Consider the following 19364-nt stretch of genomic DNA (forward strand, 5'->3'; position numbering starts at 1 on the left):
TTTAATACATAGAATCCCTTTGGGAAGAGTTTATTTCAAAAGCCATCCTCATAATCAATCCTTATGTAATTTTTTCTTTTTTTTGGCTTGTGCCTTGATCCAGTTAGTAATGCTTGGGTAGCAAATTTGAGTTTATCCAAAGCATTAATTTATAAAAGACTGCCATAAACTTGAAGCTCACCCACCTGTTTAAAAATAAACTCTTTGGAGCTGCCTTTCCCAAAAGGAGCTCTGTATGTGACAGGCACACCAGGCATTGTGGCCTCCTTCTTCAGTTTATAGCCAAACACTGATTTATAAAATCATTGTAATTTTTAAAGAGTCTACATTCTACAGTTTTCTGAACTATTAAGGGGAATGCTTTTTTCTCCCTTAATAAATTATAACCTTGACAGTGGCAAAACATTTCTCATAGTTGAACATACGTCTTTGATCTGACCTTTTGAGTCATACAGTCAGAGAAAAATTATCCTTTTAAAAGTATGAAATACTCATTTTGCATCTGACATTATTTCCCCATGGCTATAACTCTTCATATAACTCTGTATCTCACTGTATACTCTGTTTTCAGATTGCTACCCTTTCTTCCACTGCACCCTCACTTTAGTTTTAGGGATTTATCCCTTAGCACCCCATGGAATAAATTGAAATTATTATATTGTCAAAATACAGTAACTGCTATACCATTTGGACATTTTTGGCAATGAGTAAGTATTCTCATTTGAGAGCTACTTTTTAAGAAGTAGGTCACAGAAATGCAACAACAGTATGCCAAAACAACTGATTTCTTTTGGATTTAACTAAAACTAGGTTTCTGCTTTTAATATTTGCTTAACAGCAAGGTGCTATTCTATGTAACATGACTTATTTACATAGTTACCACAAAACATTTGGTATTTCATGCAATAGTGACATTATTTCATTGAAACTAATTTTAGTACTGCAGTATTTCACAATTTTTGTCTGGCTACATTTTTACCTTGAGCTTTTAAAAGCTCAAAATTCATGGTTGAGTATGATGGTTTATATAGATTTTTCTTTTTATAATAAATTAATTTTTTTAAGTTCATTCATTTATTTTGAGAGAGACAGAGACAACATGAATGGGGGAGGGGCAGAGAGAGGGAGAGGAAGAGAATCCCAGGCAGGCTCTGCACTGTCAGCACAGAGCCCAGTGCGGGGCTTGAACTCACTAAACCTTGAGATCATGACCTGAGCTGAAACCAAGTGTCGAGTGCTTAACCGACTGAGCCACCCAGGTACCCCTTTAATTAATTAATTAATTTTATTTGAGAGAGAGAGAGAGAGAGAATGAAGCGGGGAGAGGGGCAGAAGGAGAGAGAGGGAGAATCTTAAGCAGGCTCCATGCTTGGTGTGGAGCCTGCAGTGGGGTTCAGTCTCATGACTGAGATCGTGACCAGAACCGAAATCAAGAGTCTGACTCTCCACCAGCTGAGCCACCCAGATGACCCTAGAGTTTTCTGAAATTAATCTATTAACATTGTAGGTCTTATACAATACTACTATTCTCAGGGCGCCTCAGTGGCTCATTTGGTTAAGCGTCCAACTTATGGCTCCGGTCATGATCTCATGGCTCATGAGCTCAAGCCCCTCTGTCAGCACAGAGCCTAGAGCCTGCTTCAGATTCTGTGCCTCCCCCTCTCTCTGCCCCTCCCCTACTTGTGCTGTTTCTGTCTCTCTTGAAAGTAAATAAAAACATATAAAAAATTTAAAAAATACTACTCTCTTTACATTTATGTAAAGCAGATAATCTTTTTGGCTTATCTTTGTATAACGTAGATTGCCTTGTACATAGACATAGTAGAAACTAACGAAAGAATATTTCATTGAATTTCAAGTTTTCCCATAGGATTCTATAGAAATTTACTGACTATATACTTCATATATTTCTTATGCTCTTTTAGTCTTAGAGCCAAGCCCAAAATCTGAATTTATTACTATTGGCCCCAGAGAGACTTTTCTGTTAACTGATATAATGTCGGTAACATACTAAGTACTCAATAAATGTCACTTATTATTATTAAAAAATGTTTTGATATAATTTGGTTTATTTCATCACATTGATGGAAGATATTCTCTGAATATTTCTTTATTATTTGGGAGACATAAAAATGTTGATTTTTGGTATCCAGCATTGCTATAGAAATCCAGTGCCATTTCACTTCCTGATCATTCACATGTAACTTTTTTTATTGCTCTGGAATCTTTTAGTATTCTCTTTTTGTCCCAAATGTTCCAAAATTTAATGTTACATCTTGATATGAGTCTTTTTAAAAAACCCAGTGTATTGGGGCCTTAGTGAACTTTCTATCTGGAAATCTAAATATTTCAGTTCATGTATTTCTTCTGCTTTTTAAATTCTTTTTCTGTTTTGTTTTCTCTTTTGGCTAACTCTATTATGTGGATTTTAACTGATCCTGTACTGTACTTTTCCTCTAATTTTCTTATATTTTCTCTTATTTTCCATCTATTTATTTGTGTGTGTGTGTGTGTGTGTATGTGTATGTGTGTGTGTGTGTTATATGAATTTTATTCCTTGATACCTCAAGTCAGTATTATGGTTTCTTCTTGTTTTATATGAGCTCTACTACAGGAGAGAGTGCCCTGTGAGGACCCCAAGGAAACATAGGTCTCACCTTGTTGGAGTACCTTCTGGTTGCTGTCTGCTTTCAGTCATTCTCCGATCCCTTGATAGGTTTTGTTTTTTGGTTTTGGGTTCAAAGTTAAACCCTCCAGGAGGGTTAGTCTCATACAACTTACTTTGCCATTACCTGAATTGGAACTACCTTAATGTTAATTCTTAATTACATTTTTCTTTGCAAGAAAATTCAGTTAAATATTGTGTTCCCATCCATTGTGCCCTTCACTTCTCAAGTACAAAAGATAATAATTTTTGCACCCTATAGGCTGCTTTCCTATTGATTATTCACTTAAAAAAAAAACCTTGAAAATTTAAAAATGTTATTTAGCCCAATAATTTGTTTTTATCTTGTCTCTAGATATATAAGGGAATAGATCAAAGTAAATATTATTACTTTTCTGTATAAATATTTTGGATAGAAATTTATTTGCTAGAGATCTGCCATTGAATTACTATAAGTAAAGTATTTTTAGGATTCTTAGTAAATATTTTTGAATGAAAAAAATGTTGCAGAAGAACTTTTAATCCATGGTTTAAAAAGATAATTATTGAACTTTAAAAATAGTTTGAAATAAATTTATAAACCATACAGAAAAATGAGTGTATTTTGTCTTTTATGTCATATTGTATCATTTTATTTAAATTGAGAATTTAAAGATACTTGATACTTCTGTGATTTTTTTAAGGATCACTAGTTTGAGTATATTAGTTTATGATAATTGATTTTAAGGATATTGGAGTTATAGTTAACACGATAAGTTTTTATGAAAATATTTTGTGTCTAAAAAGTTTCCGATGTCAATATAATGACTTTTAACCAGTCATGCTATTTCATCAAAAAACTATAGTTCAGTGCTTTGGGGGCAGGATAGGGAGGGTTGGTTGACCTTAAGTTTCTGAAATTTTTAAACGACAAAAGGCCAGAATTTTATAATCAGAAAAAAATATATAAGATTCTACTGTTTTAATTTTCCTGGAGAATGTTATGAGAGACCTGAACAATTGTTCCTTAACAGGATAAACTGATTTAAGTTCAGAAATAAATGATCTATGACATTTTATACTATGGTTTATTAACAGTTACATTTCCGAAGCGTCCCATAGCATGATATTTTATCGTAAGTTTTGTCCAGTGTTCTCTTGCTTACTGTTTCTGTGAGGTCTCGAAAGCAAAGTGACAGCAGTGATCCCAGCCCCAGTGAGATTTTTCTCTGTCAGTAGTCGCTCTGGAATGCTACTGGGTAAAAGTAATCACTTGTTTTTAGAAGACAAATCAAATTCTTACTGACTTAAGAGAACGGAGGTTTTTGTGCCCTTACGTGCTCTTTCTATTGTGGTTCATTTGCAAAATCCTTCATGATCAGTGTTTAGATATATAAAATCTTCTATAGGAGAAGTCATTATTTTGCATACAGCAATCACCATTGCTTGTGCTGGACCCACTGAAAATAAATTTCAGTATTGGGATTTTAAAGAAGAGATTTCTGGGGTGCTTGGGTGGCTTAGTCGGTTGGCCATCTGACATCGGCTTGGGTCATGATCTCACGGTCCCTGAGTGCGAGCCCGTGTCGGGCTCTATGCTGAAGGCTCAGAGCCTGGAACCTGTTTCCGATTCTGTGTCTCCCTCTCTCTTTTCCCCTCCCACACTCATGCTCTGTCTCTGTCTCTCTCAAGAGTAAATAAACATTAAAAAAAAAACCAAACTTTTAAAATAGAGATTTTAAGGTTCCCATATACCGTATAATTGTTTTGATGTGACAAAAGTATCAAAAATAATAAAAAATAAGACTGAGTAAGCAGTTGAATTTCTATTTTTACCTATGGATTATTTGATGATCTTATCAGCTGGAGTGTAGGGAGTCTGATTAAAAATAAAACAAACAAACAAACATAAAACCCCAAATAAACAATGAGAAACTTAACCAAAGGACATAAAAATAACCAGTGATTAGATAGAGAAACATAATGGTCCTAAATGGAGGAATTGCACTGTTAATTCATATTGGAAATAAGTTCATTCCTTATAAAATAATTTGAAAATGAATGTAATTCCAAGCAAAGTTCCTAGTAATTTTTAGTTGCTTTTTTCGTTTGTTTTTTGCCTTGTCTGAAATTCACAGTCAAAACTCTTGGGACATATTTGGCAAACTAGACAATACAATGCTGAAAAGGAATTGTGCGATGGAACTTACTGTCTTTAATAATAAAACCTATTATAAAGCTATGATAATTAAAAGAGCATTCTATCACTAGTAAAAGAATAGTGACTGATGAGACTGAATAGGAAACTCATTTAACTATACATAAATATGTATTTTCTGTTTTTCAACATTTTTTAAGGTTTATTTGTTTATTTTGAGAGAGACAGAGATAGCATGAGTGGGGGAGGGCTGGAGAGAGAGAATCCCAAGCAGGATCTACTTGCCAGCACAGAGCCTGACATGGGGATCGAGCTCACAAAACTGTGAGATCATGACCTGAGCCAAAGCCAAGGGTTGGATGCTTAACCCACTGAGCCACCCAGGTGCCCCAGTAAATATGTAGTTTCTAATAATGGTGGCATTTTATATCTATAGGGAGAGAATAGATCACTGAATAAATGGTGAGAAAACATTGCTAATGTATTTGGAGAAATTAAAAATTAAAATATAGGTGAATAGTTACTTCTCTGATTTGTAAAGACCTTAATACGAAACTTTTTTTTTTTAAGATTTTATTTTTTAAGTAAACTTATCCAGTGTAGGGCTTGAACCTACAACCTAGAGTCAAGAGTTGCATGCTGTACCAACTGAGCCAGCCAGGCACCCCAAAGGAAACTGATTTTAGATTTTAAATACATTAAAATGTAAATGCTATAGAGCATTACTTACACAAGTAATATTCCAAACCAAAAAAATATTTGCAGCATTGTTACCAAGTATTCACTCAGTTAATGAACAAATTTTGAATCCCTGTTGTGAGCATGGGGAAAGGAGACAATAACCATGTATAAATAAAATGATGTAAGATGATGAGAACTGCTGTAGAGATTATAAAATATTGTTTCTTAATACCTGTACTGTTGGCATTTCTTTGTAGGACTATTTGGAGGATTCTGGAATGCTTATATCATAGTTAGGGTAGTCAAGAAAGTCTCTAGAGGTAACATTGAACGGAGACTTGAATAAAATATAGGAGGAAGCCATATAAAATTCAGGTACAAGAACATTCTCGAGGAACATGCAAAGACTGTTAGTTTCCTGTTACTGTTGTAACAAAGTACCACAAACTTTGTGGTTTCCTTTTTTTTTTTTTTTTTCCCCAGCATCCAGAGGCTGTCAGCATTCCTTTGCCTTTGTCCACATCACTCCAGAGTCTGTTTTTATCATCACAGTCTTTGTTCAGTCTTATCTCCTACTTTCCCCTTATTAGCACCCTGGTGATTACATTGAGCCACCTGGATAATCCATGATAATAGCCCCATCTCAGGATCCTTGATTTCATCACATCTGCAATTTTCCATATAAAGTAATATTCACAGATTCTGGGCATTCGGATGTGGGTGTCACGGGGTGGCAATTATTCATCCTACCAGACCCTGATACACTATATTCATTTTTCATTGCTATGGTAACACATAACCACAAACAATAGCTTAAACATCATAAATTCACTATCCCATGTTTCTGTAGATTAAAGGTCCAAAACAGGTAATCTCAGCTAAAATCCATGTGTCTTCAGGACTGTATTTCTTTCTGGAAGTTCTATAGAAGAACCCCATTGCCTTACCTTTTTCCATCTTCTAGGATCCACCCACTTTTTGGTTCATGGTGTCCTTCTGTCTTAAAAGCCAGAAATTTTGCATCTTTCTGTGCCTCTTTTCAAATTACATGTCCTTCTGATGGTACCTGAGAAAGGGAGTTCTCTGATTTTAAAGATTTATGTGAATAGATAGAGCTGACCCAGATAATCCACAATAGTCTCCTCATCTCCAGGTCTATGTCCTTAACACATTTTCAAAGTTTCTTTTCATGTAGAAAGTAACATATTCACAAGTTGTAGGAAGTAGGGTGTAGACAGACATTTGGGAGGAGCACCATTACATTTCGGAGAAGCTGTCTATTACCTATGGGAATAATTGACCTGGTCAAGTATATAAAGAAAGCAAGTGGCTAGCAATAGCAAAGTTAGGGGAATGGTGAGAGCTGCAATTAGGTAGTCATGGGCCAGATTATAAAAAGCCTTTTTATACATTGGAGTATTTAAAGAGAAAATGGGATGTAATAAAATGAGGAAACAGATCGATGCTATGCTAAAGAGCTTTCTGGGATGATAGAATCTAGATCTGTGCTATCTAATACAGCAACTACTAGCCCCATGTGGCTATTGAGCAATAAAATGTGGCTTGTGTTACTGAGAAGCTCAGTTTTTAATTCTAGTCAATTTAAACTTTCATAGCCCATGTGTAGGTAGTAACTGTTGGAAGCAGGACAGATACTACATATATTTTTGGAGAAACTGTGCTATGACAGAAACAAATGAACAGTAGCTAGAATCAGAGACATACGGCATTAAGAAGGTTTTGTTTTGTTTTGCTTTTGTTTTTAGACTGGTAATATTAAAGCATATTTGTACTACGTGTTGTTGAGTAACAGGTTATCACAAACTTGGCAGCTTGAAGCTATACACATTTATTAACTCATGGTTTCCATGGGTTAGAAATTCAGGCAAGGCTTTGTTAGGACGTATGAAAACTGCAATCAATCAAGGTTTTGGCCAGAGCTGGAGTCTCATCTTAAGCTGAAGGGTCTGTTTTTAAGGTCATATGGATGGTAGCACGATTCAATTCCTCGTAACCTGTTGGATTGAGGGCCTCAGTTCCTTGCTGGCTGTGGTGGTTAATTTTATGTGTTAACTTGGATGGGCTAGGGTGCCTAGATGTGTGGTCAAACATTATTCTGGATGTTTCTGTGAGGAGGTTTTTGGATGAGGTTAACATTTAAATTAGTGTACTTAGGATAAAGCAGAGTGCCCTCCAAATAAGGGAGGGCTACAGTCAATCAGTTAAAGGCCCGAATAGCACAAAAGACTGACTTCGCCAAAACAAGAGGGAAATCTGCCAACAGATTTCATTGAGTCTTCCTAGACTTTCAGCCTGCTGGTTCACCCAGCAGATTTTGGACTTGCCAGCATTCATAATCATGTCAGCCAATTACTTAGAATTAGTCTCTTCTTATATGTATAAACGTCTTATTGTTTCAGTGTCTATAGAGAACCCATCTAATACACTGGCTGTTGGTCAGAGGCCTCCCTTGGTTTTTAAATGATTATTTGCCAGCTGTCACTCTTGGTTTCCTGCTGCATGGGCTTCTCCAGCATGGCTACTAGCATCATAAAGCCAACAAGGAAAGAGTCCCTTAGCAAGATAGCTTTTACAATCTTATATAAATTAATCATTGAAGTGATGTGTGTCACCTTTGCTGTATTCCGTTTATTAGAAGTAAGACACAGACCTGCCCGCACTCAAGGGGAAAGGATTACACAGTATGAGTACTAAGAGTTTGAGATAATCAGGGGCAGTCTTAGAGGAAATCCTGTGTAGTATTTAAGTAGTCATTATCCTTCCTATAATCTTCCAGTGGCTTTTTGTTAGTTAGAATTCTCAACTTCGTGCTGCAGCCTAAAAAGCTCTATGTGATCTAGCCTCCTGTACCTTTTCCATCCCATCTCCTGTGTTCTCCCCCTAAGTTTTTGCAAGGTCTTAATTCCTGACTTCCGTATTTAAAGATATTCTGCCCTCTAGTCGCAACCTCATTACCTGTTTTATTTTCTTCATTGATTCTACAGCTGTGTGAAATTATAATCATTGTGTACCACCAACCCTTTCCATTGAAAAGCTCCAAGAGAGCAGACATTGTTTTCCTTTCTCACATCAATGTCTCCAATGCCTTGTACATAGTACCAAAAAGTCTGAAGTATTCTGTGTTTCACTGTATAAGAATGGGGATACTAACCTGAGTAATATGTAGCTGCTATTCCTTTGCAGCTTTTAGCCTACTACAAAAAAGAAAAAGAGTAAATACTGTAGTGCTATGATAGATGTCCATACTCACTCACGAGACCACCCAAGTATAGCTGAGTGAATGGTGAATGTCTATTGGAAAATGCAGGGAGGAGCTAGTTGAGTAGTGAGAGGGATGGACAATGAATTCTGTTTTGGCATTTGAAGTTTGAAGTTTGTGTAGGTCATCCTGCTGTCACCCTTCCAAAAGGGAGTTAACTGTGTATATAAGTCTGGGATTTAGGATAGGCCCCCATCTACAGATACACATTTGGCAGTTTTCAGTTTATCTGTAATAATGGAAGTTGCGGTTGTGGATAACCCTATAACTATGGAGAAAAAAGAAAAGTAGGTCAAGAGACCATGCCAAGAAATATTACAATTTCACGTCTGAGTGGAGGATAGAAAAACATACCACACACATGTGATTAGATAAATATTATGAGATTAAAAGACTGTCAGGGAATCCAAGGCACGATGTATTAGCACCTAATACCAAAAATAAAGTAACAGGCAAATAATAGACAACTCCTGCCCTCAACCCCTCTCCCCAATTCAGTTACTGTAAAAAGATTTTCAGTTGATTCTAAAACCATGTGTGGTATAATTTTTCATTGTTAATATTAAGTCTTAATTAGGCTGAGATAAATCTAGATTTTACTGTATTTCCCATGAACTAAAAGACTCATCATCTGGTTTAAGACAGCAGTGGAGTGAACATTTATAATCATTCAAAGTAGAAGTAACTTCTGAGATTTTCTTACTACACACGCTTTTGGGGTTTTTGTTGTCAGGGATTCTCTAACGTCCACCAATGATTTTTTCAGTTATGAAGACCAAAATAAGACTTCTTAGATTATGAAAGCATATAGCATGACCTTAGAATTCTAATAATTTTGCAACACTAGAATTTGAGTTCAGCATATTTCTCACTTTTAGATTATTGCATTTTGATTGTAAGAACCTATGGGATCTAAAATATGCAGAGGCTTGCTTGATCATACAATCATCTTCAGACATTTAAACATTTTTTTTAATGAGCTGTAAGAAATTACAAGAAAATAGTTGGAAATGTGAGATTAGTGGTCTCATGGTATATATAACTGTCTTACCTTTTTAGAAGAAGCCCTTATTGGTATTCTTTTCTAAGTTCTAGAGAGTTTAGAAGAGAAATCTGACCAATTGTCAACTTAGACATGTTACTGCTTTAGGAAGTACATTTGTAATGTTGTTTATTTAAATACAAAGTAAACATTTCAACAGTCCACTAAACCAAAGGGTTCATGTTACAAATCTTTGTAAAAATATATTTGATCCAAAATATGAGCAAGTGATAATTAACATAAGTAGACCAAAGTAATACAGTTCAGCTTCTTTTTTATTTAACTTGACTGATTTCCTGTATTACTGGATTTTGCAACTTTGTATTATCAAAGCTACATATATGTAACTGTGTATTTGTCTTTTACTTGTTTTACTAACTTGTTATGTGTCTTGCCCCTGCAAGTTCTGCTGTGTTAAAAAGGGGTCATACACTGTCCAGGGCCTGGACCTGCAGGAGGTGTTTTTGGAGACTATGTATTTGTCTAAAATAGTCAAAACATTCTGTATTATAAACTATAATGGGCAAGCTTTACTTTTTTACTGTATATATATCTAGATACAGTTAAACTTTTCTCTGATAGGAATAAATTTAAAAACACATACTGAAAAGAAATGAGGTCCTATCTGACCATCATTTATTTGCCTAGCAATAACATCAAGTATCTTTTTTCCTCCTTTTCCTTTAGCTTTATATTTTGGTTCCTGGGAGAGTAGCAAAGATTACTTCTGCAAGATAACTTAGACTACTTTGATAATGTATCAAAGCTCAGATTCTTTAATTGATGTATTCTAAGCAGAATATCAACTCACACCTTGACAACTCTCCTCTCCCCAGAAACATTCACAGTAGCCACAAACGATTCCCCAGGAATTGGTTAGTAGTTATTCACAGTATTTATTTTGTATATTTTACTAATGTTATATATTCTCTTTCATCTGGCCACTGGAAAGAACCTGAACTCTGAGTGTATAACTTTTCTTCTAAGAAATAACTTGAATATTTCAAGTACATTTCTCTTCTTGGATTGAATTTCTAGATACTTCTTGTATATTTCCATTGTTTAGAATAACATGTTCACACCATTTAAAGGTCCAAAAACTAGTGAATATAATTAGAAAGTAGAAACAGAAAATAGTTACTTATTCCTAAGAAGAAATGACATTTTAGGTTTATACTAAAGTGAATAACTAAGAAAAGATTTAAGAGTTCTCTTTTGGAATTTGAATATATAAGCGTAAATGGTATTTTGAAAGAAGTTGCTTGTTATTAGTCATTTAGAATTTGTCCCTTCTTCCTTCTCTAAGATAGAAGATTAGGGGGTTGGGCCTATGTTTATTTGTGCATTTGTATTTTACCAATTAACTTTATTCAGGATCAACGTGTGGCATGAATTCATTATCCCTTTGTCATTGTTGAAACTTTCAAATGATGAAAAACTCTCCCCTTCTAAAAATGTCCATCTTAGTCAAAGCTAGCTGACAATTTTGATAATGAGGAAATACAGAGTTAGTTTGTGGGTTTACGCTTTACTGATAATGTAATCTATTACCTAACAGTAAGCTTAACTTTTCTTCTGTTTTGTATCAACTCAAAAAGTTATATTCTATAGGTTATCTTTATCTTTATTTTTTTAGGTTTGTTTATACTAGCAGATGCTTCAAAAAGTAAATGCTAAAATTTATTTTCTTTTTTTGCCCTCAAATCTACTTTCAATTTATGTATGCTTCACACACATAAAACTTTTTAATTTAAATTCCTCTGCTTATAAAAGGACTCATATGCGAAAACTGCAAATGTTTTTAGGCCATTTGATTCTAAGTGTATGAGAAATAAATAAATCAGATGTGACAAATAGTCTGAAATAATTTCAACTGAATAAATAAAAATTCTTAACCTTTTCTAGGTCTCTTTTGGTAAACATTACTTCAATTGCTTAATTTTGCTTACATATATAAGCCTATTACAACTGCCTGTACTCATTGAAATAAAGAGTTTTTCTTAATCTGACTTACCTTCTTTTGTTAGGAAACAGGAAAAGGTGAGATGAAACAAATTGAAGAATTAAGCAGATGTGTCTGATCTGCTTGGGTCTCAAAAACACATACAAATACATACACACTTTTTTTTTTTTTTTTGTAGCTACCACAGTACTACTTAGTCCTTTCAAATGTAGTATAATACTGAAGAATATTAATATTCTTTGTTTTTCTTTACATTTTAAGTGACTATAAATGAATGCTTTTCAACAACTAGGAATTATCAGTATTTAAGCCTTCTGGCAGATTTTCTGTGGTATTAAGACATCTATTTATGCTTTCTATCTGAAAATTGAAAGCAAATTAGTAAGCACAATTTATCCATAACAGTTTACTTTGTGGAGTTAAACACCTGAATGTTCCTAAATTATTTCTAAATGATCCTAAAAATTCCTAAATGGCCCTAAATATTCCTAAATCATATAAATTAACTGAAATGTCTTATAAAATGCTACCTATTATAAATATTGGATATTCACTTTACTGACTTGCAGCTTTATTTGTACATTGAATAATAAGGATTTTTTTCTCAGAATTATCAATCACTGTTAAATATTTCTCAGTTTGAATATAACACGTTTATAGAAACAATCTTTTGAAAAGCGAGACATTTTAGAAACGTTCCTATAGATGAGTGTCATAGTAGAAATTACTGATCTAGGAACTCAAAAAATACCAAAAACAACTAAAAACCCTCAGTTTCATTCCCACTTCTGCCCCAAACTCCATCCCGTTAGAATCTCTCTTCAGAGTTATGTGTGGTTTCTGAACCTAATTCTTGCTCTTACTAGTTTGTTAATTAGGATATCCTTTAATGTCAGGAAACAGCGTAACAGCATTGCATAGTATGATTGTGACTTTATTCCTTCAGTATATTAGATTACTGCTCTGAACCTCAGTTTACTAATCTGTAATGTGGACCATAATAGTTTTGTTTTGGTGATGATTAGAGGAGTTTGTATTTGTGTTATGCTTGAGTTAAATTTCAGCTTCAGGGCATAGTAACTATATAGTAATTATTATTTTTAAAATCTTATTTTAGTTGTTACAATAATTTTAATTTTACTAGTAAGAATATTTCTGATTAAATCACTATATTTCAGGATCTTTATCTACCAAATGAGAAGAAGCTGTTTTCCCTCCTAAATTCCATATATATATAATGAAACTGTATTAATACTATTTTATTATGTGCCTTTCAGTAGAGAATATATCTTCACAAGTCTTACCTTTATGAAGAAATACACAAACTTGACATTTGATATTATTGTTTGTAATTTATAGTAACACATTATTGGTTTTTGATACATAAGTAAGTACTGGGTTTATCAGTTTTCCTGAAACCCTGCATGTCTCTTAACTATTACTAAAATTTTGCTCTTTATTTAGAAATAGATTATGTCAGTTATTCTGTTATCATTGCTATTAACAGAAACTACAGTATAAATCTGTGTACAATTCCTTTTCTTACTTCGAGTAGGGACTTAAATTAAGTTGTAGCAAACAAATGGTTGTATGCTTATATGTACTCAGTTGTTTTCTAGTAGGAGGTGGGAGAGTGATTTACCACTTATACAAGTTATTCTTGGGTTATATGTTGTTTTTTATGATAAATTTCAGTAAGAAGGTAGGAAATTGGCCAGTTTTTCTTCACTATATTTATATTTGATAAATGCACTGTATTTGAATCTTACACTTTCTTCCCCCTCAGAAGAAATGATGTATATTTAAAACTGCGTTGCTTGATTTTGATCTTCTCCCCAAACTAATAATGTTTTCTTTGTGTTCTAGTTTAGACTTGGTTCCTTCAATCTAGAGAGAGTTGCAAGTCCAGCTGAGGTCATTAGGAAACTTATTTGTGATTGCCTGGACACCATTGCGGAAAACCAAGCCAAAAATGAGCACCTGCAGAAGGAAAATGAAAGGCTTCTGAGAGATTGGAATGATATTCAAGGACGGTGTGTGCTAATATTCTTGTATTATAAAAATACTAAGCTCTTTATATTGCTATAGCTTTATGTTAATGATTTGTAAGCTTATAATATATGTAGACTAGCCTGTATTTAGAATAAACCCTTTACTTAATATGATTACACCAAACTATTGGTTATTACTGTACATTATAGTAGTACATTAACACTTTCTGGTCATTAGTACTTGGTGGCACCAGCACACTAACAAACAGTAAGTGGTAATCAGGCAGTGAGAATCAGAATCCATTAATATTAATCAAAATTTAGGATGTTGGTATTTGAGATTTATTTCAAATTATAGGATTCATAATGAATATAAAAGAGACATGAAGTGTCAGTATGCACAATTGGTTTCTTATTGGAATGTCTACACAAATGGTAACTATTTCAGATGCTGTGCACTTTGGCTCCTGATAGAGACTTATTTTGCTCACTGAAAATTCATACTACTGACATTTTAAAAAGATGCAAGATAAGACCTTTGGAATATATTATTTTCCTGATTTTGCCTCTTAGTTTTTAAACAATGAAAAAAGTCACTTTTCTTCTCTATGCATTTTTTCAAGTATAACATTCATAATCTAGGCTGCTCCAGAGGTATTATTTTTATTACTCTGTTATGTAAAAGATGTTTGAAGGAAATAAAATGTATGTTGTGAACATTGGTATGTCTACGGAGACATTATCATATGCATGTGTCTGTACATATATACATGGTGACATCTGAAAGAGTTTTATGGAATGTATATAATAATGAATATTATCATTACACCCATTATATCCAGTAGATGATTTTTTATCTTTCATTCAAACCAGTAGCTCTAAAACATAAGAACAATTTGCTAACTTAGAGTCTTTTCAGGACAACCCCTAAGATTGTTTTATGGGGACATTGGTAAGTAAATGTGAGAGTACATTAAAAATGTGAAGGGTTTACTACTGTCAGTGTATGTTTGTGAAAAGGATGTTGACTAGATGAAATTATGTTTCTACACATTCGAGTAATGCAGGATATGTAAACTTAACACCTAAGACTTGGTTATATTTGGCTCTCAGTTATTATATTAAGAAAGTATCTTTTTTTCTTTTATCTCTGAATTAATACTGTATTATCTCCAATTACATAAAAATGGGACCAAAAAAATTGTAAATATTAAGAAACCAAATGGAAAAATAAGTTAATTTTGATCTTCCTTATCTCCTTAAAATCATGTTAGTATGAATCACTATCATATATCTGTGCTAGAAATCACGTTTTGGAGTCTATATCTATAGTTTGGATATGCTTTTCTATTTTACATACAAAATAAATTAAAGGAGATGTACTATGGTTGTGATAAGCCATTGTATTTAAAACTCAGAATACCCTCAGGATGATAGGAAATTTGATCCACAAATTGCTCACAAAAATGCAGACTGGGTACTTGGTACTTGAACAAATTGCTTTAAAATGTCTGCCAGAGGTTGAAAGAGGTATTATCTCATCAGTATTCAACACACTGCCATACACTGGAAAGCAGCAGGGAACAAAGATGAGACAGTGGAGACAAATGCACCCTGTGCTGTAAGACAGTGGGGGAGGGGTGTATACAACATGTAGCCCACAGATGCTTGATTTGCTATTTTTGAACTACCCAGAAAGTGCTTTTGCATTATTGTGGCAAAAGGTTTCCCATTTGATCAAAAGCACAACCATATCTCTCATCACCAGTCTTATTACGTTCCGGCTCTTCTTTTTGTGTAAATACTGGGTCACATATTTTCCTCAGGGGTTGAAGATATGTGTCATTGGGGTGCCCTCCTCCCCCTCAAGCAGAGGAAAGTTAGCCTGCTCCAGAGAATTCTAGGCTCTTGATTATTAGATTAGATTAGTAGCTTTATCTATTTCCAGATATCAGATTAGTAGCTTTATCTATTTCCCAAATTTCTCAAAAGGTTTTATTTTCTATCGGAGGAGAAAGTGGCCATTTTAAGGAGCTATAAATATATCATGGTTTTGGCCATGCAGTACTTTCTTAAGTGTTCTCTCTCTAGAGCCTTAGTACAGTGGAAAATGAACAAAGGACTTACGTCTCCAGCTTTCATAAAGCAGTGGTACTGATCAAGAGTCTTTAGAGAAATTAGAAATAGGTTGTGAACATACTAAGTTAGGTAACTGAAGACATAGAAACTAGAGAATCATTAGAGTGGGGACTGTTGTGTTAGGCCTGGACACAGTTCAGTTTTCTGGGTGGCCTCTGATACTCTTATATCAGTGTCCATCCATGTTCCAATCATTTCTTCCCCATCATTGTTTCAGACTGTGTATGCATGGGAGAGCTAAGGGGATGAGCAGCACAAAATAGATGCTAAGAATTCCCTTAGAGGCTATGGTAGATAGGTCTGAAATAAATTTAATACACAATAGGATATTAATATGAGCAAAAGGCAGTCATATACACATGTGCTTGTACCATGGAAAATGTTAATGACATGTTAAGAAGAGAAATGTGAGTTACCAAAAGGAGGAATAGAGTGCCAGTTTTTTCAAAGTATATCTTTAGATAGAAAATATGTAGAGGGAGAAAATTAAATCTTAATAGTGTATGTCTGGAATTGTGGATTGAATTTCTTTTTTTACTTTGTGGGGATTTTTTTGCATATATTTTGTTATTTAAAAATGTATAATTATAATCAGAACCAACTCTAAAGCTATTTCCATTTGGGATGACAGTAGAGAATAAATGAAATTTGAATAAGGAATGAGGAATTACAGTATGAGTAAAAAGAATGAGCTTTAATGTACAGACTTTTAACATATATATTTGCTATTATTTTTTATTAACTGTTTACTAATTGCAGTCTTAGCTCCATTTTGAGCAAGTGACATTACTGGATCAATTTAATTTTGTATAGTTTAGATAAAGGAGAAAACATTAGAAATATTATATGCCAGTCCTTGGGTTATTAGCTGTAATTAGTTCACTTGTTTTTCCTATTTAATTTCAAATACAACTCTCAAGCTCTATATTACTGAATAGGTCTTTTGTTTGCATTCAGGCATCAAGTTAGAAACTCTCCAGCTTTATTCTGAGTTACAGTTATTAAACCTATAATTGGAGGCAGTTCTCAGCAGATTGAATGGGGTTGACATTCATGGAATCATTAGAATAGAAGAGACCTTGAAAGCTCTTTTACTTTAACTCTCTGCCTTCAAGCTAGGATCACATTATATCCAGATGAATTCAGTCTGATTTTTAAACACCTCAGGAGATAGCTTCAACTCCCCTTGGTAGCCCATTATAATGTTTAAGAACAGTCACAGTCAGAAAATTCTTCCTTCCATCTCTTGGTAATCTGAGTCCTTCATGGTATAGTTGAAGGCCATTTCCTCTTGTTCTGTCGTCAGAAAGGATGAGGAACAGCTGTTTACCATCTTCTTCAGTACTTAAAGGCTTATTAAATCTCTTTACCACTGCTTTCTTTTCCAGTTCTTTTTAGTATTCTTTGTCCTCCGAACTCTATTCACATTTTCTTTTGCTGTACAACCCTGACCTAGATATAAATTTGGCCAGAGCTAATTGGAAATACAAGAGTTACTGCACTATTTTTGAATACCACATGTTCACATTTATGTGGCTGTTGTTTTATTTTGGGTTATCATTTAATCTGTTTTATTTTGGATTTTGTTTTTGCATGAAATTCCCTTGTTTTTGCTCTTATTTTTGTTATGTTTTGATGTTCTTCTTAGATTCTTTGTCTTCCTGTGCAGAAATATTTTATTTTGAATATTCAGTATTTTCCCCAGATGTCTTTATTTTTTTATTTTTTTTGATAACTGTTTTTTGACTACATTTATAGATATTTCAGTCCTAGGGTAATAATTAACCTTAGCATTATTGTTCTGTTGTCCTAGTCACTGTTGAAAGGATGAAGCATCATTAGTCCTTTGCTGTTTGATATTGTCTTTGGTTTCATTAGGTTTGGCTTTTTCTTAGAGATCTAGTTGGAATCTAGTTGTATGTGAGTTCTCCTTTAGTATCACTGACTTAGCAATGAATCCCATGTCTCTCCTGCACTAAATGGCCTCATGTTCTAATACCTGTCTAGTTCTTTCTGTGGAAGGTTGACAGGAGGCAAGTAACATGGAAGGCATCGTAACATCATAATGCTGTAAGAGAGAATTGGCATTGAAAATGGGATGGGGCAGATGGTATATACCTCTTAGTTACTGAATATTGAATAGAAGGATAGTGTTCTCTAAATTTGTTGATAAATTAATAATTAAGAGTAAATTTATGTCCTGAAACTGTTCACATTAATACTCTCTCCTAGTCAACCCCCACTTCCTAGTTTTGTCTAGGAAGTGACATCCAGTTTGATAATCAGAAGTTTAGTTGCCAGAAAATCCTTAAGGTTTTCTAAAACCAAGCGAAGTGAAGTCATGGGGTGCCATTTATTCTATTGTGTGCTCTCCCATCACAGACATGTTAACTTGGACAGTGTAGTTGTGATGCTACTCATTAGGATTGATGGTATTCTTTACACAGATTATATGATATTTTATTTTGATATTTTCATTTTAATCCGTATGTTATACTAAATATTAATTTTAATAAAGGTTTTGAAATGTGCTTGATAATTGTTACATGCACAGAATCTTTCAATTAAGAATTATTGAAGTGACTTATATGGAGATTAAGTATGCATTTAAATCAGGTAAATAACTAATTGATTACTGTTCCTAAAACTTTATATAATATACAAGATTTTTATTGTACATTCTTATAATTGATTTTTACTTTGCCTTTGTTTAAAGTATTTTATAATATACTCAAGTATTTTAGTGGTACATATATTCTACTCGTCTCTTAAAATTTTTGTTATGTTACATTAGAAAGTAGTTCAAGAAAATTATGTATAATGTTTATATAATGCTTTGCATATGAAATAAAAATGCATTGACATATCCCTGCTTAAAATAAGCCATCAGTATTACCAGCTCCTCTTCAGCTTTGGCTCTGTTTTTTTCCCTACACCTTTTGGTATACATCTTTCTCAAAGAGCTTTGCTTGGTAAAAGGAGTACTGTTGTATTAATATTTACCGCAGATTTTTTAGAAGCTGAAGCAGATCAAAAATGTTACTATTACAGTGGTGAATAGCTGTTAAAGAGTGAAAAATAACTTCAGAATCACTGGTTCTTCATTTCCTTATAAGATGTCCATAGTAACTCCCTTACTTTATTCATTTTTCTGATAGCTGCTGCTCATCTCTCGAATGCCAAACACTGTGTTAGGCACTGAGGATAAAGCAGTCAATAAAACACACCTGCACCCTGCCTTTATGGAGTTGACAGCCTTGGCAATGACTATACTGTAAGAGTGCTATAATTACTCCCAGAAATTATACTACTTTTTGTTCCTTTTCATTCCATAAGAGGCCCTAATTCTTTACATCTCTAGATAGGTAGGTTGTTGAAAGCATAAGGACATATATATCAAAGGTGTCAAATTTTGACATTTTTGTTTCTAAGTTTTCACTGAAGAAATTATATATTGTAAATATCT

At 33.8% G+C, this 19364-nt stretch overlaps 1 protein-coding gene across 8 annotated transcripts in view; it reads left to right on the top strand.

Moving 5' to 3' along the window:
* XRCC4 (X-ray repair cross complementing 4) overlaps positions 1-19364 on the top strand; it is a 297500-nt gene that overhangs the window by 72274 nt on the left and 205862 nt on the right. For all 8 annotated transcript variants that reach the window (XR_003413807.2, XR_008299483.1, XR_003413805.2 and 5 more), the window contains exon 4: positions 13635-13801. Coding sequence is in view for 5 of the 8 variants with exons in the window: in XM_053224614.1 (XP_053080589.1) it covers positions 13635-13801 (167 nt within the window). In the remaining 3 variants the exon portion in view is untranslated. The remainder of the gene's footprint in view (positions 1-13634; positions 13802-19364) is intronic.

The sequence above is a fragment of the Acinonyx jubatus genome, chromosome A1, assembly GCF_027475565.1.
Source record: "Acinonyx jubatus isolate Ajub_Pintada_27869175 chromosome A1, VMU_Ajub_asm_v1.0, whole genome shotgun sequence".
Classification (NCBI taxonomy): domain Eukaryota; kingdom Metazoa; phylum Chordata; class Mammalia; order Carnivora; family Felidae; genus Acinonyx; species Acinonyx jubatus.